This window comes from Perna viridis, chromosome 11 (assembly GCF_037379345.1).
Source record: "Perna viridis isolate PV_CMFRI_1.1 ecotype Kerala chromosome 11, ASM3737934v1, whole genome shotgun sequence".
Lineage (NCBI taxonomy): Eukaryota > Metazoa > Mollusca > Bivalvia > Mytilida > Mytilidae > Perna > Perna viridis.
The window spans coordinates 4,682,808-4,706,702 of NC_142455.1; the positions used below are offsets into that span (position 1 = coordinate 4,682,808).

Here is a 23,895-nt window from a genome sequence, read left to right on the forward strand (position 1 = left end):
GTCCCTTACCTTAGCTCTACCTTCTAAAGTCCTCATTAAAAACAAAAATAAGTGAAGTCTGGCTAAAACCCCTTTTAGACTACAAAATTTGTTTGGTTTCCTCAGGTTCAAAATACATTTCAAAACTGACACCAAAAATTTTTAAAAAGTGACCAGAGCAGACAGGTTTTAGTTTTTTTCTGGGTTTGTTTTAGACAGGTCTCACTGTATAATGCTCCACAAGATACCAACAACTTGATAAAACCTCAGAAGATTACTGATTCACACAAGTTAATTACTTCTGATGTACTCATCCTCTGATAAATTGTTATTTACATACTCTGATAATCTGTTATTCAGCTCTCCTGTCTCATGTGTATCAAACCAGCCAATTTCTTGTCGTAAAACATTCTGCAGAAACCTGTCACGTATTCTGTGAGCTTGTCTCTCTGCTGCGATGGCCCAGAAACTAACCTGGATGTATCCACATACCATAACACCACAGGCAATAACTAAAATTAGGACACAAACGTTCAAGAAGAATTGAGTGAAATCTCAAGTTATTACACATAAAATGTCTTTGTCATACCTGTTAACCCTCCCACTTTAGGAAGGAGACTCCCTCTTTGAGAAAATCACCCATATGCAAGACACAAATTTCCCTCTTTTTTACTGTGAAAAAGGTTGTCAAGTTCAATCTCCCTCTCAAAAAAGCTGAAAAGAGGGAGATCTCCCTCTTTAAGCATTCAAAAGGTTAACAGGTATGCTTTGCAGACCATTCAGCTGAAGACAAATATTTTTCTTATTATATCACCTTGTAATACAGGTGAGTTTTTCAATGAGATATTTAGAATAGACTGTAGAAAAGCCCAAAGCCGATTGTCAACATAATTTTAAAACTAAAAAAATATTTCAATCAAATGAAAAATTAATTAATATTGCAACCAATACAATACCATATCAGCCTTCCTTTTGTGGTATGACACCCTGTCTTGTGGTACAATTTCAAAGTTATCCATTTTAGAAATGTTTCTAATTTTTAAACATGATTTATGAAATAACCTAGTTCAGTAAAACACTTTTTTACTGCTTGATTAACCACCAGGCAGTTTAAATAAAAAGTGTAAACTGCAGTCTTCGAGTTTAGCCAGGGGCCGGTGACCCAGGCCCCTAAAATTATGTTCCTAGGAAGCCTGACGGACTTCCAAAAATTTTGGGGTGTTGTAGTGTTCCCTTAATATTTGGGTTCTTAGATATATCTAAACAGTATGAATTGAATGAGTGTTTGTTGTTAGGTATATTCATATAATTTCAAATTTTTTTTTGGGCCACTGAAAAATCATTTGGACTTTTGTAACTTTGGAAGTCTGAATGGCTTCTGTCTAAAAAAGTTAACCGTGAAAAAAACTGGCCCAGGTTATTGAGTATGTAACGGGAATGGAAATATGTCAAAGAGACAACAGTTCCACCATGATGAAAAATGTCAGCCCAAAGCCAACCATTGGTCTTCAGTGAAGGCTGCAGCGGCACACAAAACAATATTATACACAAGTAGAGGAAATTAGTTGCCTCTACATACTCAATCTACATAAAAGTAAACTGAAAGTGAAAACGAAACATTCAGAGGCCAGAAATTCGGTAAAATTTCAAAAAGACCAATTCGCATTTACTCAAGTTTTGTCTGAACATGAAATGTCTATGGATGATGATAACCCAAACAGTTACACTTGATAGCATTCAAGGACCTCAATTTATTTGTGGATTTATAAAAAAAAGGTTCACTTTCCATGATTATAAAAAGTGAACCATCATTTTACTTGATATCATCTGAAAGTCATATGTAAGCTCCATTTGCATGAATTTCAAATTAACTCTGTTCTGCCCACACAAAATTTTAGACCCAGCATATACGGTTTAAACATCCCTTCATGTGACTCCATGGTTTCATGAAAAAGGCTCTTAATATACCATTCAAATGCATTGAAATTTGTCATTTACAGAGCATTCAGTCCAATTTTAGAAGCAAAAGATCTTTTTTGTGTAAAAATATAGTTAAAAAAAGACAAACTTTTGTTTCTACATGATAAAACTGTTGAGAAAAGCACAAAATAAAATATTTTGCATTGTAATGCTGGAAGTAAAATAATAAAATACAAATGGATCTTCGGAATTCTGCATCAGAAATTCTGGAAAGAAAAATGAAACTAGAATGAGACTTACACCCTATTGCCAAAATTACACTCTGCTGACTTTTGGTGGGTATTTCTAGAAAAGCAGAGAATGCTTACTCTACCGATACACCTGATCCATGCTCCCAGTTTTTTGCTCATTTACCTTTACTTCATACTATTTTGGTTGTTTGATGTTCTTTGTTGCGTGTGTCTGTTTTCCTTATCTGGTGTTTGTCCCTGGATTATATTCTTTTGATTCCTGTTAAAATCTTGGTTCCCTTGATTACTCTTTCCCTACCTTTACAGATATACTTACTAATGTAGTAAATAGCGAAAGTTTCCATACTGTCTAACATATTTTCCTGGGCAGACAGAAGATTCAGGTCTATTGAAGAATTGAGTTTGCTCTCCCAAAGAGTTATATTTGCCCTAAACGATAGAATTTCAAAGGTTAAATAAATTAGAACTAAACCTAGATCATAAAAATGTCAATATGTCCATACAGATAGTAATTTGAAACTACCGTACATAAAGTTTCAAGGAAATCAACCAAGTAATAAAGGAGAAGTTGCAGACAACATTTCAGAAATAATAACTATCATATTTTGGTGTGTATAACACACATTTATGTATAGTGCACAGTGCAATTTTGAAGGTCTAAACATGTGAAAAAAAAGTTTTTTAAACTTAGATTGCAGTAAAATTTTGTAAGACAAAAGATAGATACTTTGCACTTAATAGGTCAATTTATTTAGCTTGATGTGGTATTACCTACACAAATGTGAAGATACGGTGACTAAAACATCATATAAAGATCAGTAGCTATATAAATTGGATAATTTTTATTTCGAAGCTTGATAAAATTGACACAGGCTTATAAACAAAATCGAAAATCAGGAAAATCGGACATTTCCAGTTTTGGTTTTAACTCAAATTTCGCAATTTTTCATTTACAAACATACTTGTAAGAAAGAAAACTGTAAGAAACAATCAAAATAAGTACAAAAATAATCATTTTCAGTTGAAAAAGCATTTGATAAGGAGGGTTTGACAAAAAAGAACTTTGTTACTTTTTGGTTTTCAGTTGTTTCATTTTAATCTCTAACCATGTTTTATAAGAAGGAAATATTTATTGTACAACCTCTGTTCGAAACATACTATTAAGACATGATTTGAAGAAAACATCACTAAAAATTCAATAATTAAAGATGTATTTGATGATTACATAAAATTTCTTTCTGAAAGATTTCACTTCCAGTTTTTTGTTTACATTACACAATGTCTTTTCTTGTACCAAAATCCTTTATTTCTTGGTCAATTTGTATTCATTGATGCCCCCTATGTTCTGGCAATAAGTTCTAACTTCTATTTAAAAATGTGCGCATTATACCAAAATACGGTAAAAATATAATTCATAACACCTGGTACATTAGTCCCTCTGTTATGTGGCCACCCATACTGCAGTCAAAAACTGGCCACATAAGAGAAGTGGCCTCTCTTGAGAGGTTAGGCCAATTTCTGCATTTTATTGTATATGTTTGTTTGCTTCTGTTACTTGTACAATGTACATTGTTAAATACTAGTACACAAATTATGTACAGTTTCATTTCATATTTGTAATGTATATGTAATGTATTTTATAGAGCAGAGTGGTAATGACCTATTGAGTAAATGTTTGTTTACTTATCATATTTTTTGGATTTTGTTTTCACCAAGTCGTCACTTAGGACCATTAAACTTTAAAACCCACTGTTTTGTTTAGTAAAATTATTTGATTACTTTATTCATAATTTGGGGGTAAAAATCTGTTAATTAAACCGATGATCAATTGACGAAGAAATCTGATCCGTGCTGCTATCGATTTTTTGAAGGAATATGACTATCTTCTATAAAAAAAATGCCAATCGGAATACACAACTTTAAAACTGTCAGAAAATAAAAAAAAAACTATAAATGAACATCATATGCTTTACGAGTAAAACATTTTTGGATCAAGCATTCCGGAGTTATCAGTCCATTATATGCAAATTTATGCCAACTTACGGTATGTAGTAACACATACACACTTGGAACTAACCAAAATCAATTATAAAGCCCTAACCTATATAGCTAATTGCAAACAGATTGTAAAATGTTAACCACTCTTTATTTGTAATTAGAAATGCCTGGTCGTGTTTTTACTATTAAATACCAGTCATAATTATGACCAATTCATCAGACTAATTTCACACTTCGGTGCCCACGCTTGACATATTTAAAATTTCGTACACCTGATCTAAGGGCTTCAGAGTAATTGACACTCAACTTAATTTAATAATTTAGTTAAAAATATACTGGAGAAAATGCTCAACATGATTTCCGCTGACACCTCTGGTTTATGAACATGGCCGGATACGAGAGGCTAGATCTTCGTTTTTCATTCAAAGTTGTGGCCCCTTGTCGCGTCAGAAGGGTGGCCATCTATAGGGGGTCAATTTGAAGTATAAGTCATTATTACAACAGAAATGTGGTCGCATAAGACAGGTGGCTGTAGGTCAGGGGTACCTTTTCAGAGAGGGATTACTGCATGTTAACTTTGATCTAAAATCTAAGAAAAGCAGACAAGAAGTGGTATTTACCTCTCATATACAATGTAACAGTTAGGTTTTTAGCACCATATGATTTTAAAATGGATGTTTATCAAATGAATGGCTTAACAGGACTTTTGGTTGTTTTTATTATTACTTCTCTAGTCCAATGGTCATTTTCCAAAAAAGTCATAGGTGTAAATTTAGTAAAAAAAAAGTAATCTATGATGCCATGTTAAAAAATGGCATTGTGATGTCATGATGTCATAATAGAGTATCACATTGTGATGTCATGAAGTCATAACAGAATATCACATTGTGATGTTATGAAGTCATAATAGAATATCACATTGTGATGTCATAACTTAGAATCAAATTTTACATTTATGACTGTTAGTGAAGTTGACTGTGGATGACTACAGGATACTTACTTTAACAATAAAGGGTTATCGTAAACTTGGTCATATGTTAGCCCTGCTTCTGATAGGTATGGTTTAAGTCCATCAAGTAACACTTGAAATTTTCCAGTATCAACAAACAAGTCAGTCATGTCACCAAAGACAATAATCATGGCTGGAAGTGCTGACCCATGAGCCAATGAAAAGAGTGATCCAATCAGCATTAACATCTTATCTAAACATGTGGCAAATTTGAACTGAAACAGAGAACAGCAGATGAAATAAGGCAATAAAAAAAATCCTAAATATCAAATAAAACATCTAATAACATGGCAAACCTTAAACTGTAATGGAAAGAAAGGAGTAAAGGCAATAATGTAGAAAATAAAATGCTTCAGAATATGTAGCTTGATATGACTGCAGTGGGTAAACCACTTCACACTTTAGACAACATTATGACTTGATACAGCTATGAATTTGGGTTGTGGTTACACATTTAACAAAATTCTTACAAGAATAAAAATAGGTTAAGAACTTAACAAATTTGCAGTTAGAGATAAGAAATAAGCAATTCATGTACAATTGAAGAACCTACAGATTTCTGAACCCTTTCAGACTCTTATTTTCTAAAAGGTAAGGACATTCTCTTCAATTCAATAGAAATTGTATTGTTGTGGTATGTAGCTATGTAATACAATATCACTAATATCCATAAAAACCAGAAAATATAAGTTTTCGGCTCCTTTTGGACACTTATTTATACAATAACCACAAAAATTAATTCTAGTCTGACTAAGGTGGTATGGAACTTTGAGATACAACTTCATAGGGATCACACACATTCCTCACTAACTTTATATACTAGGAAAGTACTTTTATTCGTGGATACCAACTTTCGTGGATTAGGAAAGAAACACAAGTTCATGGATTCTTGAATTTTTGATTTTCAGAATACGAATCAATGGAAATCTCCTTTCCGCCATTAACCAAATTTCGTGTTTGGGCTACCCACGAAAACCATGAAATTTGGTACACCATGAACAATAGTCCTTTTACAGTATAGATAAGTTTATAGATAGATTGTATAAAACACTTTATTCATGTTCCCTTTTAACCCCTAATCCTTAACATTAAGCATAATATCTTTAAAAACAATCACATTCAACATTTCCATTTTGTGGTATGGAATCATATAATTTCAAAAAGCTCTATACATTTTTATTCAAGCCATAGTTTAGAAAAATGTTTAGTGAACAGCCTTAAGGGAAAATACTTTCTAAATACAAGTTAAAATTAAATTTTGCTATATCCACTTGCTAAAACAAAATGGCTTAGACTTAGATTTAGCAAGTGTAAATATTCAATACTTGCTCAGTAAAGGCTTGTGAAAAAATTTCTGAAATTCAATTCCTGATGATGTTTTTTTTTTTTGCCCTATCAGAACTAATTCCTTAAACGTTTGGGTCATTATTCCAAAACAAATCCAAGTCTGACCTTCTTGCTATCGAACATTGTGGTACAAGATCACAGAGAAACATACACAAACATATAAATTTTATGAAATACTAGTTTTTGAACCCTATTTCCTGTTCTGGATCCATAGCCCAATAATAAATTAGATCAACATACCTTTTGTGGTATGAGACCTGGTATAATTTTATCAAGGTTCACCAGCTACTTACAAGTTGTTGCATGAAAACATCTATGGACAATGATGGTGCAGGCAACAGCTACATACCATTACATAACAACAAAATATTAGGTTAACTAAATGAATATTTGGTCCTTCAAAGGTCCACTTAAAACAGGTTACATATTATTTTCTTACCACTTCAAAAAAGCCAACCATTTTTTCTGGTTCTTTTTCTTCCTTTCCATCTTTATCTTTCTTATCTTTCCCATCCTTATCCTCTGGAGAGATTTTTCCATTTTTGAAGGTAACTTTGTCCGGGTCAGCCGTGGATCCTGGTCTTACTTCAATATCTGGATCTATAAAGAATAAAGTCGTCTAAATGATCATGAATAACAAATCTTTCATTTTTATTTATATCATGAAAAACAAGTCTTTCATTACATGTACCAATATATCATGAAGAACAACTCTTCAATTTATATAAAAAAAAACAATTCTTTCTTTTATATCATGAAGAACAACTCTTCAATTTATATAAAAAAAAACAATTCTTTCTTTTATATCATGAAGAACAACTCTTTTATTTATATCATGAAGAACAACTCTTTTAGCTATATTAAGAAGAATGACTGTCATTTTTATCATGAAGAAAAACTTTTAACTCTTTCAATTATCTTAAGAAGGACAACTCTGTCATTTATATCAAGAAGAACAACTCTTTCAATAAATCAATAAGAACTCTTCAATATATATCATGAAGAACAACTTCATTGCTAATAGCATGTGTTGATTACATGCAGTCCTTGGTATATATTTACCAACTATCAATGTTGATTCCATGTAGACCTTGGAATACATACAGTCATTGATGATTACATGCAGTCCTTGGTATATATTTACCAACAATCAATGTTGATTCCATGTAGACCTTGGAATACATACAGTCATTGATGATTACATGTAGTCCTTGGTATATATTTACCAACAATCAATGTTGATTCCATGTAGACCTTGGAATACATACAGTCATTGATGATTACATGTAGTCCTTGGAATACATAGTCATTGATGATTATATGAAGTCCTTGGAAAACATACAGTCACTGATGATTACATGCAGTCCTTGGAATACATATAATAACTGATGATTAACAGAACATGCAGTCCTTGGAATACCGGTACATACAATCATTGATGATTACCAATACATGCAGTCCTTGGTATACATACAATCATGGTTGATTATATGTAGTCCTTAGTAAACATACAATCATTGATGATTACATGCAGTCCTTGGAATACATACAATCATCTTTGATTACATGCAGACCTTGGTTTACATACAATCCTTGTTGAATACATGCAGACCTTGGTAAACATACAATCACTGATTACATGCTGATCTTGGTAAACATACAATCATTGATGATTACATACAGACCTTGGTAAACATACAATCATTGATGATTACATGCAGGCCTTGGTAAACGTACAATCATTGATGATTACATGCAGACCTTGATATACATGTACATACAATCATCGTTGATTACATGCATACCTTCGTTAACATACAACCATCGTTGATTACATGCAGACCTTGGTAAACATACAATCATTGTTGATTACATGCAGATCTAGGTATACATGTACATACAATCATCATTGATTACATGCAGATCTTGGTACACATATAAATCTTAAGTAACTATATGGTCTTGAAAAGTTAATTATATGACTCACTCAGACATGTTTGACACTATGAAAAGACCAACATTCTCAGAAATATGTTTGATCAATGGTGTCAATTTGGAATATAAAAATGTTATGAGAGATTTCCAAATGAAAAGATGTTTCACACACACATGTCATATCAAACAGGAAGATAAAATGCATGTAATTTGCATGAGAAACTCGCATCACATTATGTGACGTTCATGTTATTATGTGGAAACTGAGAGAAAAAATACTTATTGGTTAAGGTGTTAAGGTGATAAATCACAGGAACTTCACATGCAACTTTTCCTATATATACAATCAAAAACATGGTTAAGCAACAAACCAAGCACCATCATGACAAGCCAATCTAAAACATATATCCTTATTTTTTAGCATGCCAGCAAATACAGACAACAGTGGAATTTGTTTCGAACCAGGTGATCAATTTCCTATTTTCTTCAATTGTTTATAAATACTTCAGATAAAGCATATGTGAACTAAAAAACCTTTCGGTGAGAAAATTTTTATCTGACTAATTTGAACAAAATATATCTAAATTAAAATATTTTCATGTCTTAACACACGATAAGTACAGTTCCCTTGATATAAAATGATCAATACACAGTGACATGATCTAAATCTACCTCAGAATGAATTCTTCTACAGACATATATATCAATATAAGTTCAGATTATCACAGGAAGAATTTATAACTTCTGGAGGAATTTAGATCCCCCTACAGTTTATAATCAAAGCGACCCCAGGGTAAACTTACACATAATTAAATTCAAGTATTATCTATGATGACATGGCATTTTGAAGCCAATCTGGAATAGGTAAGCAATAAGAAAAGAATGTTTACACAGACATCATTTCCTTCATTGGGTACACAAGAAATGGCTTCCTTGAGTTACATAATAATATAAATGCCAGAATGTGCTTCAATATCAACAGATTGAATATGCTTTATTGAGTACACAAAAACAGTTGGAATATGCTTCATTGAGTATACAAAAACTGATAGCATTCCCTTTATTGGGTATACAAAAAATTGTGGATGTAAGTCTAAGGTTTTGGCTTTTGGCTTTGTAATGGACCAACTACAGACTCTGTGACTGGTATTGACAATCTGACACTTCCATGTACATGTATCAAATAAGAACAAACATTAGTACTGGTTCACCAATGAGATCAAAATCTTTACAATGGTACTGGTTCCCCGATGAGATCAAAATCTTTACAATGGTACTGGTTCCCCGATGAGATCAAAATCTTTACAATGGTACTGGTTCACCAATGAGATCAAAATCTTTACAATGGTACTGGTTCCCCGATGAGATCAAAATCTTTACAACGGTACTGGTTCCCCGATGAGATCAAAATCTTTACAATGGTACTGGTTCTCCGATGAGATCAAAATCTTTACAATGGTATGATAGATAACAGTGAATAGGACACCTTTGTAAATATTCATTTCCTAAGGTCCTTCTAAATAAGAGTTTAAGTAGGGGGATAAATCACACATTCATAAGTGAAACATTCAGGGAGTGACATGCTCCATCAGAATGATATTTAGACCAAACCATCTTTTATTCTTAACCAATATCATTTAGTTGTATAAACATAATTTACAATCCTTCTCAACAAGATACAAACACAGACATGAAACAGAATGTAAATAAAGAAGGAAATAAGAGTTCAAATAATAGGACAAAATATTTGGGTCGATTCTTTTTATGGATTTCTACTCACTGCACTAACAATGCAACTAATAAAAAAAATAATGGTTTATAAAGTGAAACCAGTCTAAATAGAACCCAGAGTAAACTGGTTTAAGATTTATTTAGGGTTCTGAATAAATGGCAAACCTGCCTTTACAAGATATTTTCTGACTTCCTTACACATTGGTTTCAAAGCATTTCCAACCTGTGAAAACAGAACACTTACATTTGTACGTGGCTTAATAAAATGAAAGAGGTTCAGCTGAGAAAGGTTCCACTATAATTCAGTAGACTACCCAAAATGCACTGTACAGTATAAATATAGGGATACAAGGGACCTAAGTTACACAGAAGCAAGATGCTCTAGAGAGCCTGAATCACTCACCTGGAGAACTTGTTTGATCAAGAGTAACTAAAATTTTATCAGCTGTTAAAGTTGTCCCTTCCATGATTTCTGCCAAAGTTGGTCACTTTTGACTTAGTAAAAGCAAAGATTTAAGCCAATGGGTTTTCCCATAGGGATTCAATGGCAACTTGGAGTGGCCACAGCCCCTTGCTGAACCACCTGAGCCACACAAAAAGTGCATAGTTTTAAAAGGGCATTCAGGTAATTAATCCTATCAAATTTCAAGACATTAGCACCTGTGTTTTCAGACAATTTCATCTTTGAAAATTGGCCAATTAGAGGCTTAAATGGCCTATGATGGCCATCCTGTTTAATCAAGCGGAACCAAAATTTTATCAGATGTTAACGCTGTCACTGTTACTAAAGCTTCAATGGCAACTTTAAGTGGCTGCAGCACAAGAACTGGATCGTTTGAAGAGGGCATTGAGGTTGTAACCTATCATGTTTCAAAACATTGACACCATTGATATTTGAAAATTAGCCAATCAGCAGTTTAAATGGCCTTTGGCAGCTATCTTGTTTAATCAAGTAACTCTTGTATACATCATTTCTGCCAAATTTGGTTAAAATTGGTCAAGGGAATTTCATGTAGTTGAGCAAAACATGAAAAGTTTCCAGATGACGGATGCAAAGTAATGGCATAAGCTCACTGGGACCTTTGGTCCAGTTGAACTAGAAAGGGTATTAAATGGAATAGAAAGTGACACCCCACCATGTGAAAGTTGAAAAAGGGGGATTGCAAAATGTTAAAACAGCCTAAATCAAAAACAACATCCTGAATTCTGCTGACAATTTAGCTTAGCCTGTATCTTATGGGACTAAACAACTGTGCAAAGTTCTTGAAAAATCAATGATAGATTCTCAAGGAATCATCTGGAAAGGATAAGATTATCCTTTAAATCTAGAAAACACCACTCACAGCAGAATTTTTATAGGTAGAAATGATTGAAATGTACAGTGAAACCTGTCCATACCAAACCCTAAAAAATCTCCAAAACCTGTCTATACCAAACCCTGGAAATCCCAAAATCTGTCTATACCAAACCCTGGAAAATTCCCAAAACCTGTCTATATCAAACCCTGGAAAACTAAAAAAACTGTCTCATCAGGAAACTTTTTAAAGTACTTTTATTTTTATTTAAATGTGCTTTGAACATAGGTTAACTAAATGAACATCTACAGGTCTAATGACAATCAAGTCCTACAGGGGTTTCACTTCCATAGGTTTCACTGTATAAACACTGACACACTTCATAACACAATGTCTAAAATAATTACTGCTTTTTCTGATATCATAATAGACCTACAAACACTAATGGACAATATAAGATGGCTAACAAAAGATACATCTAATAACTTCTGTACTGTTACAACTATTGATACATGTGTACAATAATGAGATAATAATGAGATTCCAAATATGTCAAAACCATGATAACTCCCTTTCATTTAAGAACCATTATAACAACAGGTTTCACCAGCACATTACAGAAAAAGGACCAGTTATTGTGAAACACAACAAATGCATAAAATATCTTAAATCCTAGATAGTAAATACCTTCGGAGGACACCAAAAGGTCTTCAACAAGTTTTCACAATTTAAAGCAAGCTCTGAGAGGCCTTGACCAAAAGAAAGGTCATTGTAACAGAATCATAATCAAACTAAAAAGTAATGATTATTTCATTCTCAAGTCAGACAAGAAAGCTAAAATAGACAGATATAAAACAATGGAATAAATGTAACAGTAATACAGTGAAAGCTAACAAACCTTAGTGGACAACCCTGACATAAACTGGCAAAAACAGTTCATATGACACATGAAACTATCAAGAATCTAGCTTTACATTAAGTTCATGTGAACTGATATAAAATTCATGTGATTTTCATGTGAAATTCTGTTTACATTGTTCTCCAGTGAAAAAAAAAATCCCATGAAATTAATGTGAAAGCTTAAATCATATTAAATTCATGTGAATTCCATCACAAAAAAAATTTGCTTAATTCAGTCGAAAATCATGTGAAAATACTCTGCATGAGTAGCAATTATATAGTGGCATAAACTCATAACTAACATTTTTAGCTTTGGTAGATAGGATAATAAAAAAACGACAAAATATTTCCATATGTTCACCATCAAACTAAATCTAGGTGCCTAAACCAGTACATTTAGACTTACACTATGAATCATCTTTAATGTAAACTAACCTGTTATGTAAGTATATACATTTACATAAACAACTGTATAAAGTTTCAAACATATACCACTTTCACTGGTTGGATCAACACACTTCAAAAATGGGGGGGGGGGGGGTGCCAGCTGAGTTTCCTCAGAAAAAGGTACCAGACCATTATTTGCCATTTTTTGTCAATTTTATTCATGAAAATGACAAATTTTCCAATAAACTGGGGACTGCCAATCCCCTACACCCACTCTGGATCCGCCACTGATTTTATACACCTTGTATGATGTATTCATTAGGAATGGTGACAGTCAAACCAACAGAACACTAAAGGACACCTGTCTGAGGGCAGTGAACATTTACATACTACACTAAATAATGTACACAAAAATTTTAAACATACAGACACTAAAAGACATTTGTGTGAGGGCAAGGAACATTGATATTCCTCAATAAATTGTGCACACAAAAATATTGACAGACAGACAGACCTATAGAACACTATAATACACCTGTGTGAGGGCAATGAACATTGATATTCCCAAATAAATTGAGTACACAAAAACATAGACAGACAGACCTACAGAATACTAAAGGAAACCTAGGTATGATGGCAGTCAGCATGATGAGTATGTTATTGATCACTACAAGGTGGAAACTAGCAACAGACTATTACCTGACAGAAATTCTTTCTTCTTGTCTACAAATACAACAATCAATACACCTTTTCACAACTACATGTACATGTATATCATACTTGACTTATGTTTTTCAGATGCAGTCGGTACAGTTTCACTTTTTACCCTTTGACCTTAAAGAAACGCAAGTCACCTGATCAAAATTATGTTTCCAGATTGGCCAAATACTGATAACTTAGTGGGGTTCGAAAGAGAAATTGAAATTGCATGCCATGCATTATTTCCTGATGAAAATTATAAGAAAAAAGAACAATTTTTACTGTGTCAGCTATCTTTTATAAAGACAGTACTAGTTTTACCTACATATAGAATATGTACTGTCTTGATTTTAACTGGAAATATGATAATACTGAAAAGTAGAAAAACACACTTTGTGGTGGGGTGTAAAAATAAATGGCTTAGCAGAGCATTTTCTCCTATTTGAACTAAATTTGTTTATCTCTTAGTTGTCAAAATAATTTCCAAAATATCCAGAGGATATTTCATATTATGATTACAGTAACTAGAAAAAACTGTTAGCAATGCTCACTAAATCTATACCCCCACCCCCCTGTGCCTCCAAAAATGACCATGTACAGAGAAATCTTGATTGTGTGCTAGGTGCAGAATTGAAAAAACAAATTTGGGGGGATTAAAAATGTCAATGAAATTCTGATATTTTTTTTTTATCCTAGTTGGGTAATTGTCCCTTTGACACATTATCAAAATCCATTCTCATTATATTCAAAAGTGCTACATGTACATGTAACCTTTGAAGTGTTCAAGGTTGGATAGGTTTCTTGCTAATAACAGAAATTTTAAATAAATTAAATAATATAAGCTGTAATCTGTATATAGAAATAACTTAAAAGCTCATCTAAACATCTTATAATTCCTTCCATGGGTGCTGAGAAATCTATGACAGAAATTTTTCCAATAGTGAATATTGCAAATGTAAAATTCTAAGTCGCTCCGAAAACAGGGAGTAGGCGACCAAGAAAGCTGATAAGGGGAGACACGAAACAAGTCATTACGCATAAGCGATATACGAAATATCTACTGGTAATCATGCCCTACAGTAGAAGCCAAGAAATTAATCTGTGACAGAAAATATTTGTTACAGAAGGAATGACGGATGGACAACCATATCACTATAAACTCCCCCTTTTCAAGAGTGGGAGGGGTTACAAAAAAAGGTTTAACATAAAGTGAACAGCATCAGAACAAATTTACAGCAGAGTACAATGATCTTATCTTACTTTATTGTAGTTTGAAGTAGTTAACATGAATGTTTTTAAGGAGGGTGTCTACATAGGGCCAAATTTGGCCAAATCTTAAATTTGATTCAATTAAAATCAAATTTCTGTAATACAACAAACTAATCACCAAGATGCATTTTATCAGTCTTCGATAAGTCATTATGTTGTAGAAACTACAACAAAACAAATATGTTCAGGCAAGATTGCAACATGTAAAATAAAATTTTACCTGATATATTTCCATCACCATTCTGCACTTTGTTACCTCCTGCCATGCAAAGAAAAAAAACATGCACAGTTACCATAGCAACTCAAACCAAAACAAAGCTACAATTAAGGAGTGTTAGAATATATAGTTGTAAATGGATGAAGAAATACAAGATGCATCCCTTGTTCTAAGCAATATTGTCAATCTATTCTAGCATGCTTCATCATTATTTACATTTTTTTAACAAGTAATAATTTAACTACTTTCTTTGTATTTTTCACTTCACAGTTAATTTCAAAATCAAATATTGGAGATTTCAAATGGATAGTGTAAACTGTTCTCTTGGGTTTTTGTTTTGTTGGTTTTGTTTTGTTTTGTTTTTGTTTTTGTTTTTGTTTTTGTTTTTGTTTTGTCTTGGTTTTGTTTCTGTTTTTTGTTTTTTTAGGGGGAGAAAATGCATAATTTAGGTGTATAAATTCAGAGACTGTCCATTCAGAAACCAGGCATTTCCAATGATTGGTGGTGGGGGGGCACATATGGTAAATCAAACAGTAAAAAAATTTTTTTAAATTGATAATGGATTGCTCAGAAAATGAATTTACAGTCCCCCCCCCAAAAAAAAACCAAGTTTGCCACAAAATGAAAGAGATATCTCCTTTTTTTCAATGAATTTCAATGTTTTCTATATCATCAGTTAATCAAAAATTACATTCAATTTTAAGAAAAGATGCATTTATGATATAAAATGGATGAATGTTTTTGTCACACGCAACTCACATTTTTGCATATGTTGTACGGACACTCTCTTAAATGTATACACCATGTTTGTAAAAATTATAAAATAAATTAAAAAAAACAGATTTTCAAAATCCTTTATACCTGTATAAATAAAATAGGAAAGCAATGCATGTGTAAGAAAAAAAAACAATATAAAAACTTCAGAAGAAGTTGATGTATAGTTTAATAAAATAAATTTCTACTGTGAAAATTAACAAAGAATTGAAAATTTATTGTATAAACTGATAAATAAAATACATTGAAGTTAGTTAAATATAAATAAACTACAACAGAGAATGTGTGGATATAATGATGATAGTACATCTGTACTGCTTCCCGAAATTCTCTGAAAATTTGAGCTCACTTTAGGTACAACATGTCACTTAACCAAGTTTTCTGTCCAGTGTTGGAATTTGTTTTTAAAAATTTCATCAGATCTCTTTTTCTCAATGTCTGTTGTGCACACCTGAAAAAACGTGCATATGATTGAGGTACCTTCTTCAAAGATTGAAAAAATAAAACACTTGTTCCTTAAATATTTTTTGGACTAATGTTTATATATAAGAACTTAAGAAATATACATAAAATGAGCTCTGTATTGAGAAGAGAAATATGTAGTGGTGCTCAGACATAGGAGGAGAATTCCACAGAAACTACTGGTTTACTGTACCTCCTGGTGGCTGCCAGTTTGCTCCATTGAGCAGATGACTTTGTCCTGTCATGCAGAAAGTAACAACATACACATAACTAGCATACCTCAATACACAAAATGCATAAAAATGCACACATGCAAATAAAAATAATAGTAGGCTGTGTCCAATTCTAGTCAAATATACATACAAGTATCATTCAATATATCAAAGCAGTTCCTCTATTTGTCCAGTGCAATAGAGGACTTTGTAGACACTATTCTTCTAAAGATGAAGGTTGTAAGCAGAATTTTTAAGAACCAGAATGAAAAACAAATATTCTAAAAGCAAAATTAGCAACAGTTCTGTAAAAATACTAAATGTACTGTTGTGAGTTACTGATTCCTCATGGATAGTAAATAATGATTTCTAATGCTCAATGACATGCTAAGTTTCAATCAATAATTTAGTAGCTATTCTGAAACTCATATACATGTACAAAATGTACATGTATTTAATTTAAGAAGTTTAGAAAAATCTCAAACCTTGGTATCCACAAATCTACCCTTTACTGGTTATATTTTTGTCTCAATGAAACTTACATATGTAAATACATTACCTGGTTAATTTAGCTCAAATCATTTGTATAGTGAAAAAAATAGAGTAGTTAATGCTTACAATTGGAGTTTTTTATTCAAATCTAAGAAAGCTAACAAAATATAGTCTTGGTACACAAGAAGATTCCATTGCCGAACATCCCACTATACAAAAGTTTAATTTTAAAATAAATATTTATGCAAACTTGTCTGATTTTTTTTTTCTGATCCTGCAACCCTCAACATTTTTTATCCGGATTTTGATGTGTTGGGTTATAGCAAATATTCAAATAAAAAAGAGGAGGGATGTTGGGTCAGAGGAAATTCAGACTAAATGTAAACTAGAATAAAAACTCAATATGTTCTACAAATCATACATTGCAAAAATAAAGAAATTAAAACTTTTATCTAATAAATGCACATGGAAACTTTAACATACAAATTCATACCTCCGACCATATCTTAAATGGAAGATACTTAATGATGACAAATATAACTCTCCAATACTAGAACTAACTAGGATCTTCACTTAACTTTTATTATAAAAACTTTATAATCCTTTCTTGATGAAATTTTATTTATGTATGTGATAAAATAAATGACAAATTAGCTTTATATGAATAACAGTATAAATGTACTTTGTCATTAAATAAAACATTATTCTGCAGAACAATCCCAAAGTGGCTTGGTTTGTCAACCTCAGAGGGAATCAAATTAATTGATATATTCCCCTTTACCAAAAATTCTATTTTTAGCAATTATGTAAGATATGCACCAAGCCCCCTACAGTTTAAGAAAAGTGTGCCTAGTTTGTGAACCTTTGGTCTTCTGGTATGAGCAGTATGAGTGCGGAATCTATTTTAAGCCATTATTCAACTAAATGCATCTGTTTACCTCTTTTTTTTGTGCCTGCATTAATAAAATTCTACCTTAGTGTTCTACTTAAAAAGGAAAATAGATAATGCCATTTAAATACATATTACAACATGTACAAGTCAATGCTTCTAGTATTCTTTTGAAATGTTTAAATTCCCTTTTTTGGTCAGCAGGCAAAATCTTCATTGTACAACAAGCTACCATTTATGGTCTGGAAATATGTAAGAGAATATAAATACAAATATTATCTTATTCTCCATTTATTGATTAAAATACCTTAACTTTGACCATATATGGTAACGTAGAATTGTAAAGTATGTTGGTCTCTACAGTACATTAATATTATAAATTTACCTGAGATACGGCAAATTATAATTGACCTGACCTCCTAAAGGAAGTCATCGCTGTGAAAAGGCATGAAAACTTAGTCATTCATAAATTTGTTTTTTTGTTTTCAAAGGATCATTTCTCTAATGAAATGTCACTTCTGTGTTTCATCAGAATATAGAACTGTTAGTGTAGAAAGGCATTTAAGGACACATGCACCTTTACATGTACTGTTGATAACCACTTCAAGACTTTTCATATTTTATAAAATTGCTTTAGGTCTCAGTATCGTATTAATTTTCCCATAGACATATGAAGTGCATATTTTTAGGATTTAAAAAAAAATTGATTCAATAAAACTTTCATAAGGGGGGGGGGGGGGTAGTATTATATATGGTGTATCCATCTGTGCTATGAAAACAGATTAGTTTAATGTGTCATAGTTTTCCTCTTTCGTCTACCACGGACTTGACTTTTTATGAGCGACTCAGCAGGTGTTTCTAGAATAGCAGAGGACGCTTACCCTACCAGTGCACCTGGTCCTGATACTTGGTGTGTGAATTTACTAACAATTTATTTGTTTTCACTACTGACTTGATTCCTGCCAAAGGATAAGAACTGAAGATACTGTGACTTTCAATAAGCATGGAATAATATAAATTGTCCATGACTTGCACTTAGTGTACCTTAAAATCCATGTATAAGCAGTAAAATTCAATATACTAGTAAGCTCTTCAGTAAACTTGGGTTTTTTACACAGTATCTTGGGTTGACACCTTTACAATATAAACCACTTGAAGGCTACTTACTTGGATATAAGAAAATATTTGATAAATACATAGTTCATGACTTGGTTTAAACTACATGTACCGATATATAATACTTATGAAATCGATATTAAAACACAAATCCAAATTGAGGGCAAGATGTACTGTAAGCCAGATATTTACATGTACATGTATGTTCCTATTACACAATAGGGTCCAACTGTGCAAGGGAAATTAAGGGAACTAGGTTCCAAACAGTACACAAAGGAATATAATACCAGGATAATGAGTCACGACTAGACCAGGAAAACAGACACACAAAAAAAGGATTTGAAATAACCAGAATAAAGAAACACTATAAATGAGCAATATGCATTCCAACAACACCTGGAAGCATATACCAGATGCACTAGTAGGGTAAGCATCCTCTGCCATTAAGAAGTTGATCATACCAGCATATAGTGGTTGTGCTGATTGGCAGATTGTGAGTGTAAAATTGATCGTACGTTACGACCACACAAAGACGTTTTATATTGTGACCTCATTATTAACTATCATTATTATATTGGTAACTTTTTTGTGAAATCCACTCCAGATTCAAGGAAAAAAATTGGAAAAAAGCTGAAACTATAAATTGTAGAATAAAATTAAAATTGGTCAAGAAATCTGCTGATTTTAAGTTTTATAAAATGCTTGATTTTGGTGTCTTTTTATACCAATCCTGTAAAACTAATGATGGTTCAACTTACTACTCGTATTTGTTTTTCTGACCAAAGTTTAAAGATTGACACAATTGATTATTCCTGCAATATTATATATGCTACTCTGAGCACGATGGTTTGTAAATGTACATTAACCAGTATACATGTATGTAAATAATAAAGGTCATATAAATTAATTTTCTGATTACATATACATGTATATACATGTAGATCATGAAGGGTCTGGGAGTGTGGGAGTCAAATGAACCTACATGAACCTTTAAGTAATTAGCACAAACCATTATGTTTTTTTTATCAAAGAATGATAGTATCTTTTGTGATACTTAACTCCATGTGTCTCCAGCCCTCTGCCTTCTCAGATCTACAGTACAGAAAGAAACATACCATGACTGATCACTGACATGGGTGGTACATCACTCTTTTAGTGGTAACCCACCATTTTTTTATCCCCAGTAGATAGTCCCAAATTTTTTTTTTTTTTTTTTTTTTTGGGGGGGGGGTTTGGAATAGTACATGTAGTAGTAGGTTATGCTTGACAACTTCCAAAAAGTATTTGTAAGAAATTTTATGAAATAATAATGTTATTGGCTACCACTCTAAGAGTGTTGTACCACTTTATGTCAGTGATCAGTCATGAAATTTCTCTTTCTGTACTGTATCCTTTCAAAAAATTGGAACTGAATCATGTTTAATGGTCATAAACTTTATTTAGTAGCATCAATATGAAGAAATTACCTCACTCTGCCCTAAAATCTTACATGTATTTGTACATTGCTTGATTGATTGACAAACAGATGAGTAGAGTTTCTGAACTCTTAGAAACAATTTCACAAATTTTCTTTGACAATTTTAAGTGTGAGATTAAAATAAATGAAAATTCAAAACACAGAGCATATAGATCAGTAAAGTCTATTCTTTTGTATTCAGGTAATGCTTGTATTAAAACAGTTCAGAAGTGATTACATAGTGTAAATTTTTAATCAAGAAGGTCAATTATACTAAATAAAAAGGTGAATTATTTACATTGTAAGGTCACTGGATGGTCAAAAGATCCTAATTTTAACAGTAGATTTAAATTTGACAAAAGTACTAGTATTTCTCCAATATTGATATAACTAAAAAGCCTCTACATCATGGTGAAATGTTGATTTCAGACACATATACATGTACACATATATGTACATTTGTACATGTATTATATTGCATTGCATTCATTATTTCATTCTTATAAATTAATTAAAGACCAATTTTTAACAATACATGTATCAAACAATTTCTTTGTTTCATTTAAATGAAAAAGTTATTAAAAAAATGAAAGTAATATTATATTTTGGCAAACAGTAAAACATTGCAATATCTGAATCATCATATCATTACCACTGCTGCATTTTTTGCCAATAGTTATCAGCCATAACACTGAAATTTTCCAAACAAATTTTTCGAAATATATTTAAAGATGATGTAATTTATTGTAACCCTACAAACATATTGCATCAAAATAAAATGTACTTTTCTCCTCAATACTTGAAATTATTTTGAATACTTGAATAAATTTCAATAGAGATCTCACAGCAGAGGACATTGTAAAACTCAATAATGAACTGAAGTATAAAATTACTTGTAAATATCTTTGTAAGTTAAAGTCACCTTTAAAGACCATTTATAGGTCACCAACTTGAAGTCTTGATGTACTGAGCAATAACCTAACACCACTGAATACCATTGTGACAGAAAATTGTATGGAAAAGCAAGAAGATACGAAACAGTTGATTTAATTTCTAGATAAACCTGCCCAAAAAAAAACCAACTGGAATCCTGACAAAATATAACATTCTTTTTCGGTCTCAGTGCATTTTGAACATGTGTTCATGGGACACTAACTACCTGCATCATTAAACAAAAAAAAACTGTTTTCAATCAATCAATTTCTGGACCTATGTCGCACTGCAGCTGTGATTCATAGTTGCTGAGGAAAATGTGACGAAAAAAGTATTACAGGTGGATACCTTTGTATACATGTACACCATAATAAAGAACTACAGAACATAATTCCCATGAAAATTTGAGAAATAGTCTTGTTATACATGTGTACATCAAGTTTTATGAAATTCTGTTGGGTATGACAAGCTGTTACATGAATTACAGTAAATTTCTAAGTTCAAAAAGGCATGAACTCCGATAAAATTAGAATAAAAATTTCCTGATAATATGCACAACTACATATGATGTTCTTGCTACGTATCAAGATTCAGGATTTTCTGTTCAGTAATTTCAAAGGAGGAGTGATGACAAGTTGATATCTTATTGTGTTACGATGGACGAACAGATGGAGGGAGTGCTTTTAACCTTAACAATCAATTTATCACTTTGTGGAACCAAATTATGTACCGGTATACACTTCAAGTGAGGGAATAAATTCATGTTATTTATTAAAATATTCCAGTTGTCAATTTTAAAAGCTCTCTGATCACAAAGGCAGACTTAAAAACAGGATGGCATGTGTGGGCTCTCATGCATGATAATCTTATTTTTTTCAATTTTTGAGAAAAAGTTTAAAAACTGTGTGACATAATCCACTTCAGAAAATCTGAAAAAGCTGAATAATATTTTCAATACTAATTACTGAGGAATATGATAACATTAAAACTGCTTATATCATGGAAATTTTCTGTAGAATGAAAAAACCTTCCAACACAGTCTAACAAAAAATAAAGTTAATCCATTCGGTTTCATGTGCACAAATTGCGCACCAACCAAGAAAGCAATTTGCTGCAAACTAATCTATATGCCACTCTAGGTCTTAAAGTATACAATATTAATAAAGAATTTAATCCCCTTAAGTTATTAAATATGAGGATGGTATTAGATGGGGTCACCCCAGAATTTTATGTTTTTCTAAATCTTGATGTGTATAAATCTCACACTAGATGTCTTCTAAAAAGGTCACTGAATTTAAATCAATGTTCATTTTTTACAAATCAATAAATTATAATTGTACATTGTAAAGGAACAAAGTTTAAATTGATTTGGGACAAAAACTTTGGCAGGAACTTTACTGCACTCAAAAACTTGTCAGTTATGCAAGCATTTTAAATGAACTAGAATTTGAACTTTGTTTAAATACACATGTATGGTATGTTTAAAATGTTAAATATTATAAATTTACAAATAAATAAAGACTACCCAAGTACATAAAAAGAATATAAATATTGTAGAAGTAAACAGAGCTAGAATTTTACACTACTAATTAATGCAATATACATCTTCATAGTTTACATGTATATTTATTTCAAATCACCCACTAATCACTAAACTTAAGGAGGGGGGTAAAATGATGGTAGGTGGTGGGGACAATTATTTCATAGCTGCATTTTTCTCAAAGGCAAAATCATGTGTGCTTTCTAAAAATGTTTTCTTCTTTACTTTAATTGTTAAATTCAATTTGTATATTTTTCCAAAACCAGAAAGTATAAAAAAAAATATTGAAATGGCTGCATTGGTTTTTTCAGTTAGTCTGAATAAACACATGTGCTGTGCCGCACAAAAACTGTTTTCCTCTCCTCAAAATGAAAATTTGGTACCAATGAAAAATGGAACTTCCTTTAAGGAAGTACTTGTACTAAAGGACCTTTCCATAAGAAAAGCAATTTTGTACATTGGAACATTTGTAGTTTAAATGTGATAAATTTATGGCAAATGTGTCCATCGATATGTACGCCCAACCTCAGAATGGTGCACTACTATGTCCTGATCAGTCCCTGTATGTCTCTTTCAGTACTGTACATATGTCCATATGTCAGGGGTTCTTAGTCAAGGTCTGAGGTATTGGACCCTCATTTTATGACCTACAACCTTAGAATTTTTAGTTAGCTGGGTTTTGGACCTTACTTCCTTTTAACTGACACTTTAATGAGGACTTTTGATTTTCTTCCAGTGGACCATTGATTTGAGCCTTGGGAAAGGACTTTGAACCCTTGAAAGTAAATATAATGTCCATGTACAAATCTATGTATGTACAACAAAACATAGGCATATAAATACTGGTTTGTGGTGCTCATAAGTGTATACAAGAACATTAACTACATGTACCCCTATCCTGCATCATCAACCTGTGTATAATCATTGATTCAGGTTAAAACATTAATACTTGATTTATTTTTCAATTGTATGTTACATTTACAGCTAGTAATATACACATGTTCAGGGAAGAGAGTTGGTTCTACCTGATGAAATATTTTTCATTTTGTAGTTAATACATTTAACTCAACAATTAAATGTAACA

General features: G+C 32.0%; 1 protein-coding gene across 17 annotated transcripts in view; it reads right to left on the minus strand.

The window, feature by feature from the left end:
• LOC148602413 (ATP-dependent translocase ABCB1-like) overlaps nt 1–23,895 on the minus strand; it is an 88,207-nt gene that overhangs the window by 58,600 nt on the left and 5,712 nt on the right. For 5 of the 17 annotated variants that reach the window (XM_088552898.1, XM_088552913.1, XM_088552899.1 and 2 more), the window contains exons 3-9: nt 16,367–16,411; nt 14,941–14,979; nt 13,452–13,475; nt 6,944–7,104; nt 5,149–5,372; nt 2,467–2,579; nt 320–491 (exon numbers count right to left, since the gene is read on the minus strand). In XM_088552898.1, coding sequence (XP_088409024.1) covers nt 320–491; nt 2,467–2,579; nt 5,149–5,372; nt 6,944–7,104; nt 13,452–13,475; nt 14,941–14,979; nt 16,367–16,411 — 778 coding nt within the window. Of the gene's footprint in view, nt 1–319; nt 492–2,466; nt 2,580–5,148; nt 5,373–6,943; nt 7,105–13,451; nt 13,476–14,940; nt 14,980–16,366; nt 16,412–17,370; nt 17,624–23,895 lie in introns of those variants that run through there. The other 12 variants (XM_088552912.1, XM_088552910.1, XM_088552911.1 and 9 more) reach the window with 9 other exon arrangements.